The sequence below is a fragment of the Chelonia mydas genome, chromosome 4 (genome assembly GCF_015237465.2).
Source record: "Chelonia mydas isolate rCheMyd1 chromosome 4, rCheMyd1.pri.v2, whole genome shotgun sequence".
In the NCBI taxonomy this organism is placed as follows: Eukaryota; Metazoa; Chordata; order Testudines; family Cheloniidae; genus Chelonia; species Chelonia mydas.
In genome coordinates, this window is record NC_057852.1 from 35,932,514 (window position 1) to 35,948,137 (window position 15,624).

General features: G+C 40.6%; 1 protein-coding gene across 1 annotated transcript in view; it reads right to left on the reverse strand.

The window, feature by feature from the left end:
- Window positions 1–3,105: 3,105 nt before the first annotated feature.
- ZGRF1 (zinc finger GRF-type containing 1) overlaps window positions 3,106–15,624 on the reverse strand; it is a 46,208-nt gene continuing 33,689 nt past the window's right edge. Inside the window, exons 22-29 of the mRNA XM_037896461.2 lie at window positions 14,044–14,121; window positions 13,227–13,374; window positions 12,587–12,714; window positions 11,567–11,690; window positions 10,622–10,798; window positions 10,335–10,469; window positions 6,872–7,133; window positions 3,106–3,266 (exon numbers count right to left, since the gene is read on the reverse strand). Of these exons, the coding sequence (XP_037752389.1) occupies window positions 3,106–3,266; window positions 6,872–7,133; window positions 10,335–10,469; window positions 10,622–10,798; window positions 11,567–11,690; window positions 12,587–12,714; window positions 13,227–13,374; window positions 14,044–14,121 (1,213 nt within the window). The remainder of the gene's footprint in view (window positions 3,267–6,871; window positions 7,134–10,334; window positions 10,470–10,621; window positions 10,799–11,566; window positions 11,691–12,586; window positions 12,715–13,226; window positions 13,375–14,043; window positions 14,122–15,624) is intronic.

Sequence of the window (15,624 nt, forward strand, 5' to 3'; positions counted from 1 at the left end):
ACCATTAGACAGATTCCAGAAAATCCCAAACTTGATATTTATGGTAATAAGGAACACATACGATCATCCATAACTCAGTGCCCCCAGCTACTGGGCCTTCTGATTTTGTGTATAAGAATTCCCCATAGGCAAAATCCCATATCCGGAGTCTCCAGGCATTTCTTTTGAAAGGAGGAAACCATTCACTGTAATGTATACAGGATCATGGTTCCAAGCCAAGTACTGGACTCAAATGGTGGACAATCCCAGAGAACATCTGCAGGGGTCTTCCAATATTCCTTCCAGACTCACGGGTACACACATCAGATGCCTGATGGGGTGAGGAGCAAACTTGGGGCACAGAACAGGGCACTTGGAGCTCCACAGGGCAGCTATGAAGCTCCTAAAGGTTACTTTCTATGAAGTTTCCAGAGACACCTCTAGGATGACCACATTTTGTTCCAGTCAGACAACACTACCACTGTGGCTTATCTCAACAACCAAGGGGGAATTTGGGAGCTCATTTCTACATGTAGAAGCAATGGAGATAATGAAATGGCAGAGAAGAATGTATTTTCCATAAGAGCAATATACATAAAGAGAGAACGGAGTCAGAAGGCTAAGGAGACATGCAGTCAACAGCTCAGATTGGTGTATAAATCAGGACATTGTTAACCTGATTTTACAGAAATATGGCCTCCTGTCAATCTGTTTGCCAGTCAGAAGATCAGAATGTCGACAAAGTACAGTACTTCACATCGGGGGAGCGGATGCCAGGTCCCTGGGGACAGATGCTCTCTTGCACAGATAGCCACAGGACCTGTTTTACACAGTCCCACCTCTTCTACTTCTAGGGAAGGGAATTCAGAAGATAAGGTGAGAAGCAGCAAAAGGTGATAACCCTGGTCTCCTTAACCAGTATGGAGATAGAACTTTCTTGGCATTAGAACCCCCCATTGCATCTACTAGTGAGACTGGTTATTCTTCACCAAGGTCCTATCCGCCATCCAGGCCGTCTACTTAGACTATCTACCAAAGTGATTGGGACTCTCCTCTCTTCCAGAAAGGATTAATTAGTAAAGGATTTCCTCCTTTGTCAGGAAAAGATATAGCTCAAAACAAAAAACTAAAGGACCCTGGCATCTCAGGTATTCTGGACTTTCTTCAGGACCGTATAGACCAATTACTTCAGCCAACCACCACAGTGCATCAGGTGTCAGCCATATGTAGTATCTTACATGCAGATACTTGGCAGGGAATCCTCAAATATCCAGATTTCTCAGGACTATCAGATTTGTTAGACCTGCAGTTAGCCCAATCTTTCCCAAATGGGACCTACCACTGCTGCTGAAAGCCCTCACCCACCTTCTTGAACTACTGACATCCGTCACTCCCTTCTATCAATTCCATCAAAACCTATTTCTGGTCACTATCACATCTGCTAGACCAGTCTCGGAGTTGGCAGCGTTATCCAAGCACTGATTCATAGACTTTTTAGACTCTGACAAAGGTGGTATTAAGATTCACATAATCTTTCTTGCCAAAAGTGAGCTCATGTTTCCATGCCTCACATTAGGGCATCCTACAAAAAACTGTGGCATAATCAGGATGTTTGTAGATCCCTAAAGAGCTATCAAGCATATCAAATTGACAGTAAGATCGGGCTCCTTGTTCATCTCCTTTCATCCGAAGTGTCAATGGCTCCCGGTAGCCAAACCATTTCTGATCAGACGGATCAAGTTATGCTTCGCAGAGTTGCACAATGCATCAAGAGCACTTGTTCCTGAGAGAATCAAGGGACGCTCCACAAGGTCTATGGTGACTTCATGGGCAGAAAGAGCCTATACTTCCACTGAGATCTGTAGTGCAGCAACATGGTCCTCTATTAATGCCTTTATTAGACACTATAAGGTGGAATTTCTATCTTCCACAGAGGCTTCCTACATAGCCTTAATCATTCCCATAACTTTCTCTGAGCCCCTTATAATTCTGTGATATGGTTTTGGAGATGGGAGGGCCAGTACTGCACACAGTATTCCAGAGGAAGCGGCACCACTATTTCACATAATATCATTATAATATTTTCCATCTTATTCTTCATTCCATTCCTTATGCATCCTAACATCTTATTTGTTTTTTATTTTTTCCGACTGCAGCTGCACATTGAGCAAAGGTCTTCATTGAGTTGTCCACAATTATGCCCATGTCCCTTTCCTGACCTAATACAGTTAATTTAGAACCTGTATGATGTATGAGTAATTCAAATTTCCCCTTCCAATGTGCATTATTTTGCAATTATCAACATAGAATTTCATCTGCCATTGTGTTGCCCATTCACCTACCTATAGTAGGTCACTATGGAGTTATTCTATCTTCCTTGGACTTGACTAGCACATAAAATTTTGTGTGGTCTGCAAATTTTGCTACCTCGCTGCTTCAACTCTCTCTTTCTTGATTGTTGTTAAATATATTAAACAACACTGAACCTAGTACAGAACCTTGAGGCACCCTTGTATTAATCTTTTGCGATGATTAATGATTTATTCCTACTTTTTGTTTCCTGCTTCTAAGCTAGTTTTTGGTACATGACAATATTTTGCTTCTAAAACTACATAGTTTTTGAGTAGTCTCTAACATCTCTGAGAGATTGTCATAGGCCTTTTGAAAGACTAAAGTAAGTGTCAACTTTTCTCTTCTGTCCACTACTCACTAACATCTTTAAAGAATTCTAATAGATTACTGAGAACATTTTTCTTTGCAGAAACTGTGCTGGTTAGACCATATCTGATGTTCCAGGTGTTTTGTTATTCTGTTTGTAATTATTGTTTCAACCAATTTGCAGGTATAGATATAAGGCTTACTACTGGCCTGTAACTTCCAGGATCACTCCCAGAGCCTTTTAAAGTTAGATCTATCATCTAAACTAGGGAGTTAACAGAGAGAGACAATGCAAGTTACAGTGCTCTTAAATTTAAGGACTTCAGTTATCAAGCAATTAGATGTAATTATTTTAGTGGTTCATATATGGAGTAAATACAGAGGTATGCATGCACTGGAATATAAAAAAATTATGTTACAAATGCTTATTTATTATATTATACTATCTATTTAAAATATTCTTTGGCATTACATAGAAAAGCACACAATTTTTATACCTTTTTCCTTCTGTGAAAGAGATTTTTTGATTTTTCTTTTGCTTATTCTTTCTTTTTTCTCCAAGTAATATTTAAGAATGTTGTTCAGTTGTTCCTCATACTGGCTTACATGTTGCAATCCATTCTCTCTTCCTAAAAGCAGTCACACAGGACAATTACACCTTATGTTGCAACATCCATCATACAATCATATTATCGTGATGAAAATATCTAATTCCCAAAACATACCAAAAGGAAATGTTTCCCTAACCTTGAAAACTGGATTTCTGCAAGGAGCCTAACCGTTATAAATCAATGGGGCTCTTCTTCTAATGTCAACAGGTAGTTAACTAATTTAGTGGGTAGAGTTTTGGCATCCAACTCTTCTCTTGCAGCAGCTCCTACCTCTTTTCTTTTTTTTTTCCCCACCAGCTGAGAATGGCTGTAGCACCTCCTAACATGCTAACTCAATGTTTCTCAAAGTGTGTGGTGTGCCCCACACATGGGTGTACAAAAGCCTAGCTGAGGGTGTCAGTTGTACTTTAGCTTTCAGAGTAGCAGCCGTGTTAGTCTGTATTCGCAAAAAGAACAGGATGCATCCGATGAAGTGAGCTGTAGCTCACGAAAGCTTATGCTCAAATAAATTAGTTAGCCTCTAAGGTGCCACAAGTACTCCTTTTCTAGTTGTACTTTAGAGTCTCCCTTTTTCATTTTTAAAAGTCTCTGGCTCTCACGGTTCCAAGGAAAACTTTAAAGATCTGATGATGGGAATATGGCCTGGTCTATGGTGCTCAGGGGTGTGAAAAATCCACATCCGAGTGCTGTAGCTATGCCAACCCAACCCCTGGAGGACACACAGCAAAGTCAATGGAAGATTGTTTCAGCTGACCTAGTTATCGTCATCTGGGAGGTGGTATTCCTACAGTGACAGCATTTCCATTGCTATAGACTGCATCTACGTTACAGGGGTTATGCTGGCATAGCTATCGTGTTGTAGTTATGCCACTAGAGTCCCCATAGTGTAAACATGGCCTATAATTGATTCAGTAATGTCTGCCTGAGTTTGCAGAGAGCCTGAAACAATAGCTTTGAGGTGTGAACTGCCTCGTTTATTTTATTGGGACTAACTCAGATGCCAATGATATTTCAGATGTCAACACAGAATCATAGAACTGGAAGGGACCTCGAGAGGTAATCTAGTCCAGTCCCTGCACTCAAGGCAGGACTAAGTATTATCTAGACCAGTCGTTCCCAGACTTGTTCCACCGCTTGTGCAGGGAAAGTCCCTGGTGGGCTGGGCCGGTTTGTTTACCTGCCGTGTCTGCAGGTTCGGCCAATCGCGGCTCCCACTGGCTCCAGGCCAATGGGAGTTGCTGGAAGCAGCGCGGGCTGAGGGACATACTGGCCGCCGCTTCCAGCAACTTCCATTGGCCTGGAGCAGTGAACCGCGGCCAGTGGGAGCTGCCATCGGCCAAACCTGTGGACATGACAGGTAAACAAACCGGCCCGGCCCACCAGGAGCTTTCCCTGCACAAGCGGTGGAAGAAGTTTGGGAACCACTAATCTAGACCATCCCTGACAGGTGTTTGTCCAACCTGCTCTTAAAAATTCCCAATAATGGAAATTCCACAACCTCCCTAGGCAACTTATTCCAGTGCTTAACCACTCTGACAGTTAGAAAGTTTTCCTAATGTCCAACCTAAATGGGCTGCAAATTAAGCCTACTGCTTCTTGTCCTATCCTCAGAGGTTAAGAAGAACAATTTTTTCCCTCCTCCTTGTAATAAACTTTTATGTACTTGAAAACCGTTATGTCTTCTCTCAGTCTTCTCTTCTCCAGACTAAATAAACCCAATTTTTTCCATCTTCCCTCACAAGTCATGTTTTCTAGACCTTTAATAATTTTTGTTGTTCTTCTCTGGACGTTCTCCAATTTATCCACATCTTTCCTGAAATGTGGTGCCCAGAACTGAACACAATACTCCAGTTGAGGCCTAATCAGCGTGGAGTAAAGTGAAAGAATTACTTCTCATGTCTTGCTTACAATACTCCTGCTAATACATCCCAGAATGATGTTTGCTTTTTTGCAACAGCGTTACACTATTGACTCATATTTAGCTTGTGATACACTATGACACCCAGATCCCTTTCCACAGTACTCTTTCCTTCATGAACATACAGATAAGGGTAGCATAAAATCCCTCCTGGACAGCTGTACTAAATCTTTACCTGTAAGGGGTTAAGAAGCTCAAATAACCTGGTTGGCACCTGACCAAAAGGACCAATAAGGGAAGAAAATACTTTAAAATCGGGGGTGGGTGGGGGGGGTTGTTTGTGCTCTTTTTGTTTGTTCCCTCTCCAGCTGGAGAGAGAAGCCAACAGGGACAACATCTTCTGAAAATATACCTGGAATAATCCATCTAAGAATTACAAAAATTGTAAGTGAGGCAAGGAAATGTGTTAGGTTATCTTTTGTTTTTAGCTTGTGAATTTTCCCTATGCTAAGAGGTAGTTTTATTCCTGTTTTTTTGTAACTGTGAAGCTGAGTCCAGAGGGGAGTCCTCTGTGTTTTAAATCTTTTTATTACCCTGTAAAGTTACCTTCCATGCTGATTTTGCAGGTGTGATTTTTTTACTTTATAATAAGGCTCTTCTTTTAAGAACCTGATTGATTTTAGTGTCCTAAAGACAGAGGGTTTGATCTGTGCTTACATTGTAACCAATTGGTTGGTATATTATTCTCAAGCCTCTCCAGGAAAGGGGGTGAAGGGACTTGGGGGGATATTTTGGGGGAACAGGGACTCCAAGTGACCCTTTCCTGAATTTGTGTGTAAAATCACTTGGTGGTGGCAGCAATACTGTCCAAGGACAAGGAAAGGAATGTGTTTCGGGGAAGTTTTTAACTTAAGCTGTAGAATATAAGCTTAGGGGGTCTTTCATGCGGGTCCCCACATCTGTACCCCAGAGTTCAGAGTGGGGTGGGAACCCTGACAGCAGTCATTTCCCAAGGAACTGGAGTAGACTCTGGGGTAGGAAGCTCCCTTTTCATCACTAATTCCCTAACTGTAGATGTTGAAAAAAAGTTTTAGAGGGAAGACAGGGAATATAACCAAAGAGGAAAGCTGCAATTTTTAGCTCTAATTATGCTGCTTGTTGTGTTGGAGGGGAGAAGAGCCTTAGTTGCCAAAAGGAGAGATTTCAGTGAGTGAGGAGGGAAGATGGACAAGAGGAAGTCCCTGTATTGATAAGAGAGAGCTAAGTGGAGGGACTGATGGCTAAAAGGTTAAATTCAACAGGTGCATAGGGCTGAGGTTTGAACTGCAGAGTCTGTAAGGACTTCAGGCCCCTACCCATATTGTACCTTGTGCTGGGTTTCAGCTGTGCATCCAGAGGCCCTGAGGGTTGCCTGGTGTTAGGCAGTTTGGTGGACCTCACTTGAGGATTTCACTTCCTCTTTTCACCTGACTTGACTGAGTGATCTGATTGTTACAGGGGTAGAGAAGACCAATGAGAAGATGGGAGCTGCTCCATTAGAGGAGCTGGCTGTTAATACTTTTTTTGACTTGTTGGCTGCCTGCTGATATCAGGAAAAGAAAAAGCAGCCTCATACTTGCAAACTGATTACAGGCTGCTAAGCATAAATAACTGTTTGCAGATACACTGCAGACATTTAAATAAGGTGCAATACAGTTTTATTACAGCCAGAAAAAAACTATACCATTTAAGAGGTGGTTTTAAAATTAAAAATATTAATTTTTACCTTCACAGTGGTGAATTACGCGTCCCCATAGTTTGTTCTTACTCAAACAGGCCAGATTTCCCACAATCAACAAATGCCTCTTTCCTCTTGTCAGAGCAACATTCATTCTCTTTTCTGAGTCTATGAACCCAACTTGTTTTGTTCTCACACACGACAAAACAATGATTTCCTTTTCTGCTCCTTGGAATGCATCTACAGTAGACACTTGGATGGCTTTAATCTCAAGAGCATCTGAGTGTACAGCACTAAGTAAATTATAAATCTGTGGACAAAAGAAGTTGATGGAGAGTCACTGGTTTATAAATATACTAGTTACATAGTCACACTCATTCATGTCTCCAATAAAAATACTGATGAGGAGTCTGAGTCTACTCACATTAAACGAACTAGCAACTCTATTGATTATATATTACAGGAGTACCTCCATCAAGTGCAAACACAAAATTTTGCACTGAGTCTATCCTGACACAACATCCATACATCTAATGAGGGACAGCATTCCTTCCTGGCAACCAGACAGCCCAACATAAGACTTTGAGGACAGAGTGACAGGTACATATGACATACAACTCCTCATTTGCTAAATAGAGAGCACCATGTTAGACACAATGATTCCATTCCTGGCATACATAATCAATTCACAATGGGCTTCCCATCCATTAGTTAAAATTAGAGAGGTTCTGATGTATTATCAGTCAGTTTTCTATAACGCTGATTACACTTGGGGGAGGGAATGAACCAAATTTCTGAGACAGTGAATCTCAGCTGTATGAATTAACCCAATCCTTCTGAGTAGTTTATTAGCAAAGTTATGCAAATTTATGTAAATGTGTTTAACAGCAAAGTAAATGCAAACTTTGGTCTATCTATGATCAAATGTTGTTTAGCGCTCCTTCCTCACTATTGAATCCACCAGGAAAAAAAAATCCAGATTGCTCAGTTCAAATACACACTGTTTATAACAAGATATATTCTTTTGGAAGAAACAACTATATAAACATTACCATTTTTAATAAAGAATAGAAACTTACATTATGAAGAAAAATACTTTATTGCAACTTCTTAAGAACAGCCATACAGGGTCAGTATCCTGTCCCCTGAGAGCTGCTTTAGAGGGAATGAACAGAACAGGGCAATTTCAGTTGTCCAGTCCCAGCTTTTGGCAGGTGGAGGTTTAGGAACACTCAAAGAATGGGGTTGGGTCCCTGACCATCTTAGCTAATAGCCACTGATGGACCTATCCTCCATGAACTTTTCTAATTCTTTTTTGAACCCAGTTACACTTATGGCCATCACAACATCCCCTAGCAATAAAGTTCCACAGGCTGACGGTGTGAAGAAGTATTTCCTTTTGTTTTACACTTACTGTTTATTATTTGAATCAAGTGATCCCTAGTTGTTGTGTTATGTGAAGGGGTAAATAACACTTTTCCTGTAACTTTCTCCACACCACTCATAATTTTATAGACCTATCACTTCCTGCCTTAGTCATCTCTTTTCTAAGATGAACAGTCACAGTCTTTTTAATCTCTCCTCATAGGAAAGCTGTTACATACCCCGATCACTTTTGTTACCCTTCTCTGTACTTTTTCCAATTCTTTTTAATGAGACAGGGTGCCCAGAACTGCACACTGTATTCAAGGTGTTGGCATACAATGGATTTAGATATTGGTATCATGATAGTTTCTGTTTTATTACTTATCCCTTTCCTAATGGTTTCTAGCATTGTTAGCTTTTTTGACTGCTGCTGCACACTGAACAGATGTTTTCAGAGAACTATCCACAATGACTCCAAGATCTTTCTTGAGTGCCAACAGCTAATTGAGACCCCATCATTTTGTATGCGTCGTTGGATTATTTTTTCCAATGTAAATTACTTTTGCACTTATCAACATTGAATTCCATCTGCCATTTTGTTGCCCAGTCACTCAGTGTTATGAGATCCCTTTGTAACGCTTCAGTCTTTTTGGACTTAACTGTTTTGAGTAGTTTTGTATTGTCTGCAAATTTTGCCACTTCACTGTTCATCCCCTTTTCCAGATCATTTATTGATATGTTGAATAGCACAGGTCTCAGTACAGATCGTTTGGGGAACGCTGCTATTTACCTCTCTCCACCGTGAAAACTGACCATTTATTCCTACCCTTTGTTTCCTATCTTTTAACCAGTAACTGATCTATGACAGGATCTTTCCTCTTATCCCATGATTGCTTAGTTTACTTAAGAGCCTTTGGTGAGGGCCTTGTCAAAGGTTTTCTATATATTATATCCACTGGATCACCATTGTCCACATGCTTGTTGACACACTAAAATAATTCTAATAGACTGGGGCATAATTTCCCTTTAGAAAAGCAGTGCTGACTTTTTCCCAACACATTGTGGTCATCTGTGTGTCTGATAATTCTGTTCTTTACTATAGTTTTAACCCCATTTGCCTGATACTGAAATTAGGCTTAACAGCCTGTCATGCTTACCTCTGGAGCCGGTTTTAAAAACAGCCATTATATTAGTCATTCCGCAATTTCATATTTGAGTTCCTTCAGAACTCTTGGGTGAATACCATCTGGTTCTGGTGATTTATTACTGCTGAATTTATAAATCTGTTCCAAAACCTCCTCAATCTGGGACAGTTCCTCAGATTTGTCACCTAAAAAGAATGGCTCTGGTGTGTGGATCTCCCCCACATCCTCTGCAGTGAAGACTCATGCAAAGAATTCAATTAGCTTCTCCATAAGTCTTCCCTGAGTGCTCCTTCAGCATCTCAATCATCCAGTGGCCGCCACTGACTGTTTAGTAGGCTTCTGATGTACTTTAGGACTAAATCAGAAATTGCCTCTTCCCTTGTGGGCTTCAGGACAAACTACTCCAAGAAGCAGTCATTTATGGTGTCTGAAATTTTATCTCTGCATCTATTCCTGAGATAACATATCCAGTCAATATGAGGATAGTTGAAAATCCTAATTATTTCTGAGTTTTCTGCCTTTGTAGACTCTCTAATCTCCCTCAGCATTTCACAATCACTGTCACCATCCTGGTCAGGTGGTCGCTAGTATATTCCTACTGTTATACTCTTATTGTTCAAACATGGAATTCCTATCCAGAGAGATTCTATGGTGTAGTCTGATTCATTGAGGAGTTTTATTATATTTGCGTTAATGCTTTCTTTCACTTATAGTGCCACTCCCCTACGTGCGCAACTTACTCTGTCATTCCATATATTTTTATCTCGTGCTATTACTGTGTGCCAGTGATTATCCTCATTCCACCATGTTTCTGTGACGCCTATTATATCAATATTCTCATTTACTTCCAGGCACTTTAGGTCACCGATCCTAGTATTTAAACTTCTAGCAGTTGTATATAAGCACTTGTACATTTTGTCAATATTCAGTTGCTTGCCCTCATGTATTACATTTAAATGGGACTCATTTACGGTTGACTGTTCATCACTTCTTATACATACCTTATACATCTGTGACTTATATAGTGTAATCACCCCAATTATGGATCCGTCTATTCCACTTGCAATCAGAGACTGGATAAGCTTGATTATAAAATAAACTTCTGCCATATTATAAAAGCTATTATCTCTTTCAATCTGGAGATGGGAAAGAGATTTCAAATTATGCTCTGCTGAAAGGCTATTTAAAAAAAACATTTAGCCATCCAAGGATAATGCAAAAACCCTAACAAGTAAAATCCCAAACCAAGATATCTATTGACTACTTTTGAAGTTATTTAAAAACCTACCTGCTCTGTCCCATTAACATTAAAGAAACATAGTGTTGGAAGCCAATCCAATAGTGGACTTCTGTCCATCTCTGAAATGCCATCCAACAGATTTCCTTCATAGAACAGATCATTGACTACAGCACTAATAGCAGGGTGACAGCGATACTGTGTCCTAAGAAAGACTGCATCATGTCCCTAAAGAAATGCAACACAAAAAATATGAAGAAAATGTAAATAGTTGCTAATCACTGCGAAATTGCTTAATAATTTATATCAATCAAGCAACTAATAGAAAAGATTTATTTGGATCAGTGGTCCCCAACCTTTTTTGCTTGTGCGCCCCCCCCATATTTATCTGGTCTGTGTCCCCCCAGAAGCCAGAGTTGAGGGCCTGGAGCACGACCAGAGCCGTGGTGGGAGCTGGGGCCAGGGCCAGGAGAAGAGCTGGGGGAAGAGTGGAGCTGGGTGGCACTCCCGTACCACCCCCGCATGTGGGCTGACCCGGGCCTCCCCACGCACCATCCCCAAATGTTCCTCCACACCCCCCTAGGGGGCATGCCCCACAGTTTGGGGATCACTGACTTACTCTGTAGTAAAAAACAAATAGAGATTAAACTATTAAGATCCAGTTGTGTCCCTGGATACATTCCTGAAGCTCTCACTGATGTTTACGGAAACTGTACCTGCACAACTGAGGACAGAAGCTGGCAAGTATACTGTAATTCACTCCCATTTTATTCACGCACATGATGTTTTCAAGCTTCTATGAGGGGTTCAATTATTGATAAGTAATACTTATAGAAAAAAAAATCTGGACAAAACGACAAAAAATCACTCTCCTACTAAGATGCATTTAGATTAACTACCTCAGAGAACACGGGAGTGAAATCCTGGCACCACTAAATTCAACAGGGCCTGGATTTCATCCCATATCTTTTAAAAGATGTGTTTAGCAGCACATACCATCAAGCAAAGCCGGTCAAAGAGAGTCTGCTCCAATCCATTATCATGAGCACCTTCAGACCCTTGAATAGTTGGTGGAAGCTGCTTAGGGTCTCCAACTAGAATCAGCTTTTCACACTCAAACCTGCAATCAGTATTCCAATGAAAATCCAAAACACAAACTCTAATTGTTGTTAGTACTGTAATTAATTCATTTTACAATGTGGTTCACTTTATAATTAGCAGTTTGCTTTGTACTGGGCTCCTCTTCTATTAACCCCTTGTGACAGAGTGAACTGTCACATGGGAGAAAAAACAAAAACAAAAAACCCCCAACCCCACAAGCAGGTGACTCCAATTAACCTCTTAGGGACTGCTAAGAGTGGGAGGGGTCTGGGCCAATATAAACCAGACATAGCTCATTCCAAGGGAAGTGAGAAGGAGAGGTAATATCCAAGAAGACTGAGATGCTGAAGGAGGCAAAACAGTGTCAGAAAGCGGAAGGGGAAGAAAACAAAATCACCTGGGCAAAAATGTTCCCAGTTTAGGAAAAGTTGGGCACAAGCTGGGGCTTGCCTTCCTAGGAAACCTTGGACTTGCCTGAGAGAAGATAATTCATGGGAAATGGGGCTAAAGACTTTGGGTGTAGATGATGGTAAACTCAGTAGTGATACACCTCTTCTAAAAGTACTCCCATATTCTCTCTAGTATCTTTTTTCTCCCTCCACCTCTTCTGTGATGGTGAGATCATCCTGGCCCCCCCAGGCAATGGCTTAATGACATGTGGAATTTGGGGCTTAGCTGGCCAAGTCATATTCATGATTAAATTCCTGGAGCTTTTAAGAATCCACCAATTCACACACCTCCTTTGTCAACTGAATTAAATGGGTGTCCACTTAATGCATACTAGTCCAGACTTTGTTTTCTTGATGAGTGCAAATTAATTATGTTCTTAAAATACCAAAGTGTGATCGTTATTTAAAGTTGTCACTATTAGCTAAAAGTCATTGCTAAACCGAAATCTAAACAGTTGATTTGTACCTTGCAATGGGAAGGAGAGAAACAGGTTCTGTCATCTGACTGCACTCATCCAGTACCACCACAGGAAACTTAAGGTCATTCATGGAAGGGAATGGGCAGGCAGCACAGGTTGCTCCAACCACTCTCACCTTTGTGATGGGGTGTGTGGGGAAGAGATTTAATAACCTACACAAATACATTGCTACTGGTTCCATGATAGCATAAGTTACATAATTAAATTTCCATCTCTCTAGGCATTTCTAGTGTACCCATCACTGTGGTATACAGACACCAAAGACTGAAGTTCAACTTCTATAACATCTCCTGGTACACATGCGTCTTCAAAATGCATTAACAGTTTTGCCCCCTCCCCCACAAGTAAATCTTTTATATTATATTTAAGGTTCCAGCGGACACCTCTTATCTTGTGATTCCCTTTCTTTAATACATTTAAAGTAGAACTCAATCATACAAGCTTCATTTACTAAAGTATATTGGAAAAAACTTGTCAGGGTCTAGGGTATATCTCATTCTATACGAGTATAAGGCTTTGGCAGCATTAGACATCAGAGGGGACCGCCAGTTTATACATGCTTGGCCTCTCAAGTAAAGACTTCTAAACTATTTATTCTCTCTTCTTTCAATCACTGTGTTTAAGTACCTGTTGCAGAATAGCTTTATTGGTTCCCAACTTATGATGATCAATACTCTTCCTCACATATATTTTTTCTGCTGGAGTTAAATCTTTTTTCATCAAGGCAAGCAGTTCTTTTAATTGTTCATTTTCACTTCCAGAGCCTGCATGTAAGCTTTAAAAATATTTTGAAATGAGTTATGAATATTGAATATAACTGCTTTTAGCACTCAAATACAGGAAGTATTTAAAATAGTCATATTAACTACTTCAGTATGATTGATTTAGTTAATGTTTGTAAATCTTCACAATACCCATGTGAGAGATGTTTGTTTCTTCCATTATACAATGGAGAGAATCTTACCTAAGTCATGAGTGCCCAAAGCCACATAGCAAGTCAGCTGCAGTCTGGATTAGAATTGAGGAGCTTGTTTTTCATTTTTATGTAGGCATGCTTATACATGATATCTGAGTGTAACACTCAGCTGGCGATTCTGAGTAATTGAACACTTTTCCAAGCTCTTTAAGTTCATGCTATGCTTTGTTAACTTAAATTGCACAGAAAATGCTATCTCGATCACTTCTGCCTAAAACATATCAACTTTTAAACAGATGTCTAAAACCCAAACCATTTTAGATTAACACAGCCATATAAGACTGTTTGATTACAAACTATAAGCCATTACCACTATTACATTTTCTGTAAAATCAACTGCTCTGCAAGAGATGTTGAAAGACACATTAAAATCATACTTCCATAGCCTTCACAGCCATCACCTTACAGTACCACTTACTACTATCAATCATGTGATCTATTCAGTCCTCTGAAGATCTTAAGCCTTACCTGTAAGGAAGAACTGGCTTGGCAATTTTTCTAACACTTCCAACTCTGATAAAGTCCTCAAATCCAAGATCCAGTAGACTTCGAAAAAAGATGCAAGACACTTATTGTAGAAATGGAACAAAATGCAAAACTTGCATGGAAAATGACTACTCTTAAGAGTGACAGATAATCAAAACATTGATTAACACAAACTTTTTTACAGCCAATTTATCATGTGAAGTAATGCCATGTACTACAAAACATGCACTGGTCATTTATTTTGACAAGAGTAGATTAATGTTGATTAAATTTCTCTCAGTGATACTTGATACTTTTGTAACAGTCCTCACCTGCATCTTGTTCCTTACTCCTTATCCCTCCTTTCATCCCCATCACTTGCTTCCACAAGCTGCACTAAACCTTAACCTCTCCAACTTCCTTCCCATGCTGGCTCCTCTTGTTGATCCTCTCAATCCCACACTCATGCTCACTTCCTTCTAATACTCATCATTGCTGATGATGTCTCTTTTTAACCCTGTCCCCTTTTATTTCTGACTTGTTCTCCTCTTGTCTTCACACCTACCACCTAACTTCATTCATTCTCTTCTCCCTCTTCCTCCCAACTCTTTTACTCCCCTTTTAGGAGCACTTGCTCCACTTAGCAACAACACTGACTTGGTACACAACTCTTAATATTCTGCTACCTATTTATGTTTGCCATCACACAACCTGGCTGTTTTCCTGCATCCATATCTGCCCTCTCCTGCAGTGACCTTGCCTTCTCATACGCTTTGTGTGCTAGATGCTGCTGCTCTCTCCTTTCTATTGTTTCCAGCCCCACGCTCTCACAGGGTCACTTCCTTTTGAAGTGTATTGTGTAACTTCCCCACCTGACTTTAGGTTGCAGTGAATCATTCTTTGACTCTGGATGGTTTTCCCTTTTCCTCAGTCCCCTTGTCTTATTCTTCGTGACTTCAGTACTCATACTGACTTCCCCCTCACCCTCTTATCCGAAAGCCTCTTGCTGCTCCCACTTCCTGCTGATTTGGTCACTCATTTGACCTGGTGTTCACCATGAAATGTTTACACTCTACCTCTTCTCATCTCCAAATCACTTCTCTCTGACCATCAACTCATCTTTCAGTATCACTCCCTCTGCCTCTTGAGACTCCCAATCCATTAGCCACTCTGGGCCAATAATAAAGGCATAGTGCTTCCTGAAGCTCCCAGAGCACAGGGGAGCTTCAGGTATGGCTGCTGTGCCACATCCCAGGAGGGTGCAATGTGCCTCTCCTCCATGACTGACCATCTGCTGGAAGTTAGTTTAAACTTAGCCTTGCACAGTTAAGACTGCTGGACTTACACAGTCCTTGAGCTCAGGTGAGCTGCTCTGGGGAGGAGCAAGAGCCATTACAAGAGAAGAGAAGGACACAATCTAGCCCAAAGGGTCTATACTGGAAAAAGTAACACAATTAAGTCTAACAGGGCAGATGTGCCACTATAATACATACATACAAACAAACATACACACAGACAAAAAGAAATGTCATTTGCTACCTATGTAGCAAAGAGTCTATAATCCTTTTAATTCGATGTTCCTTA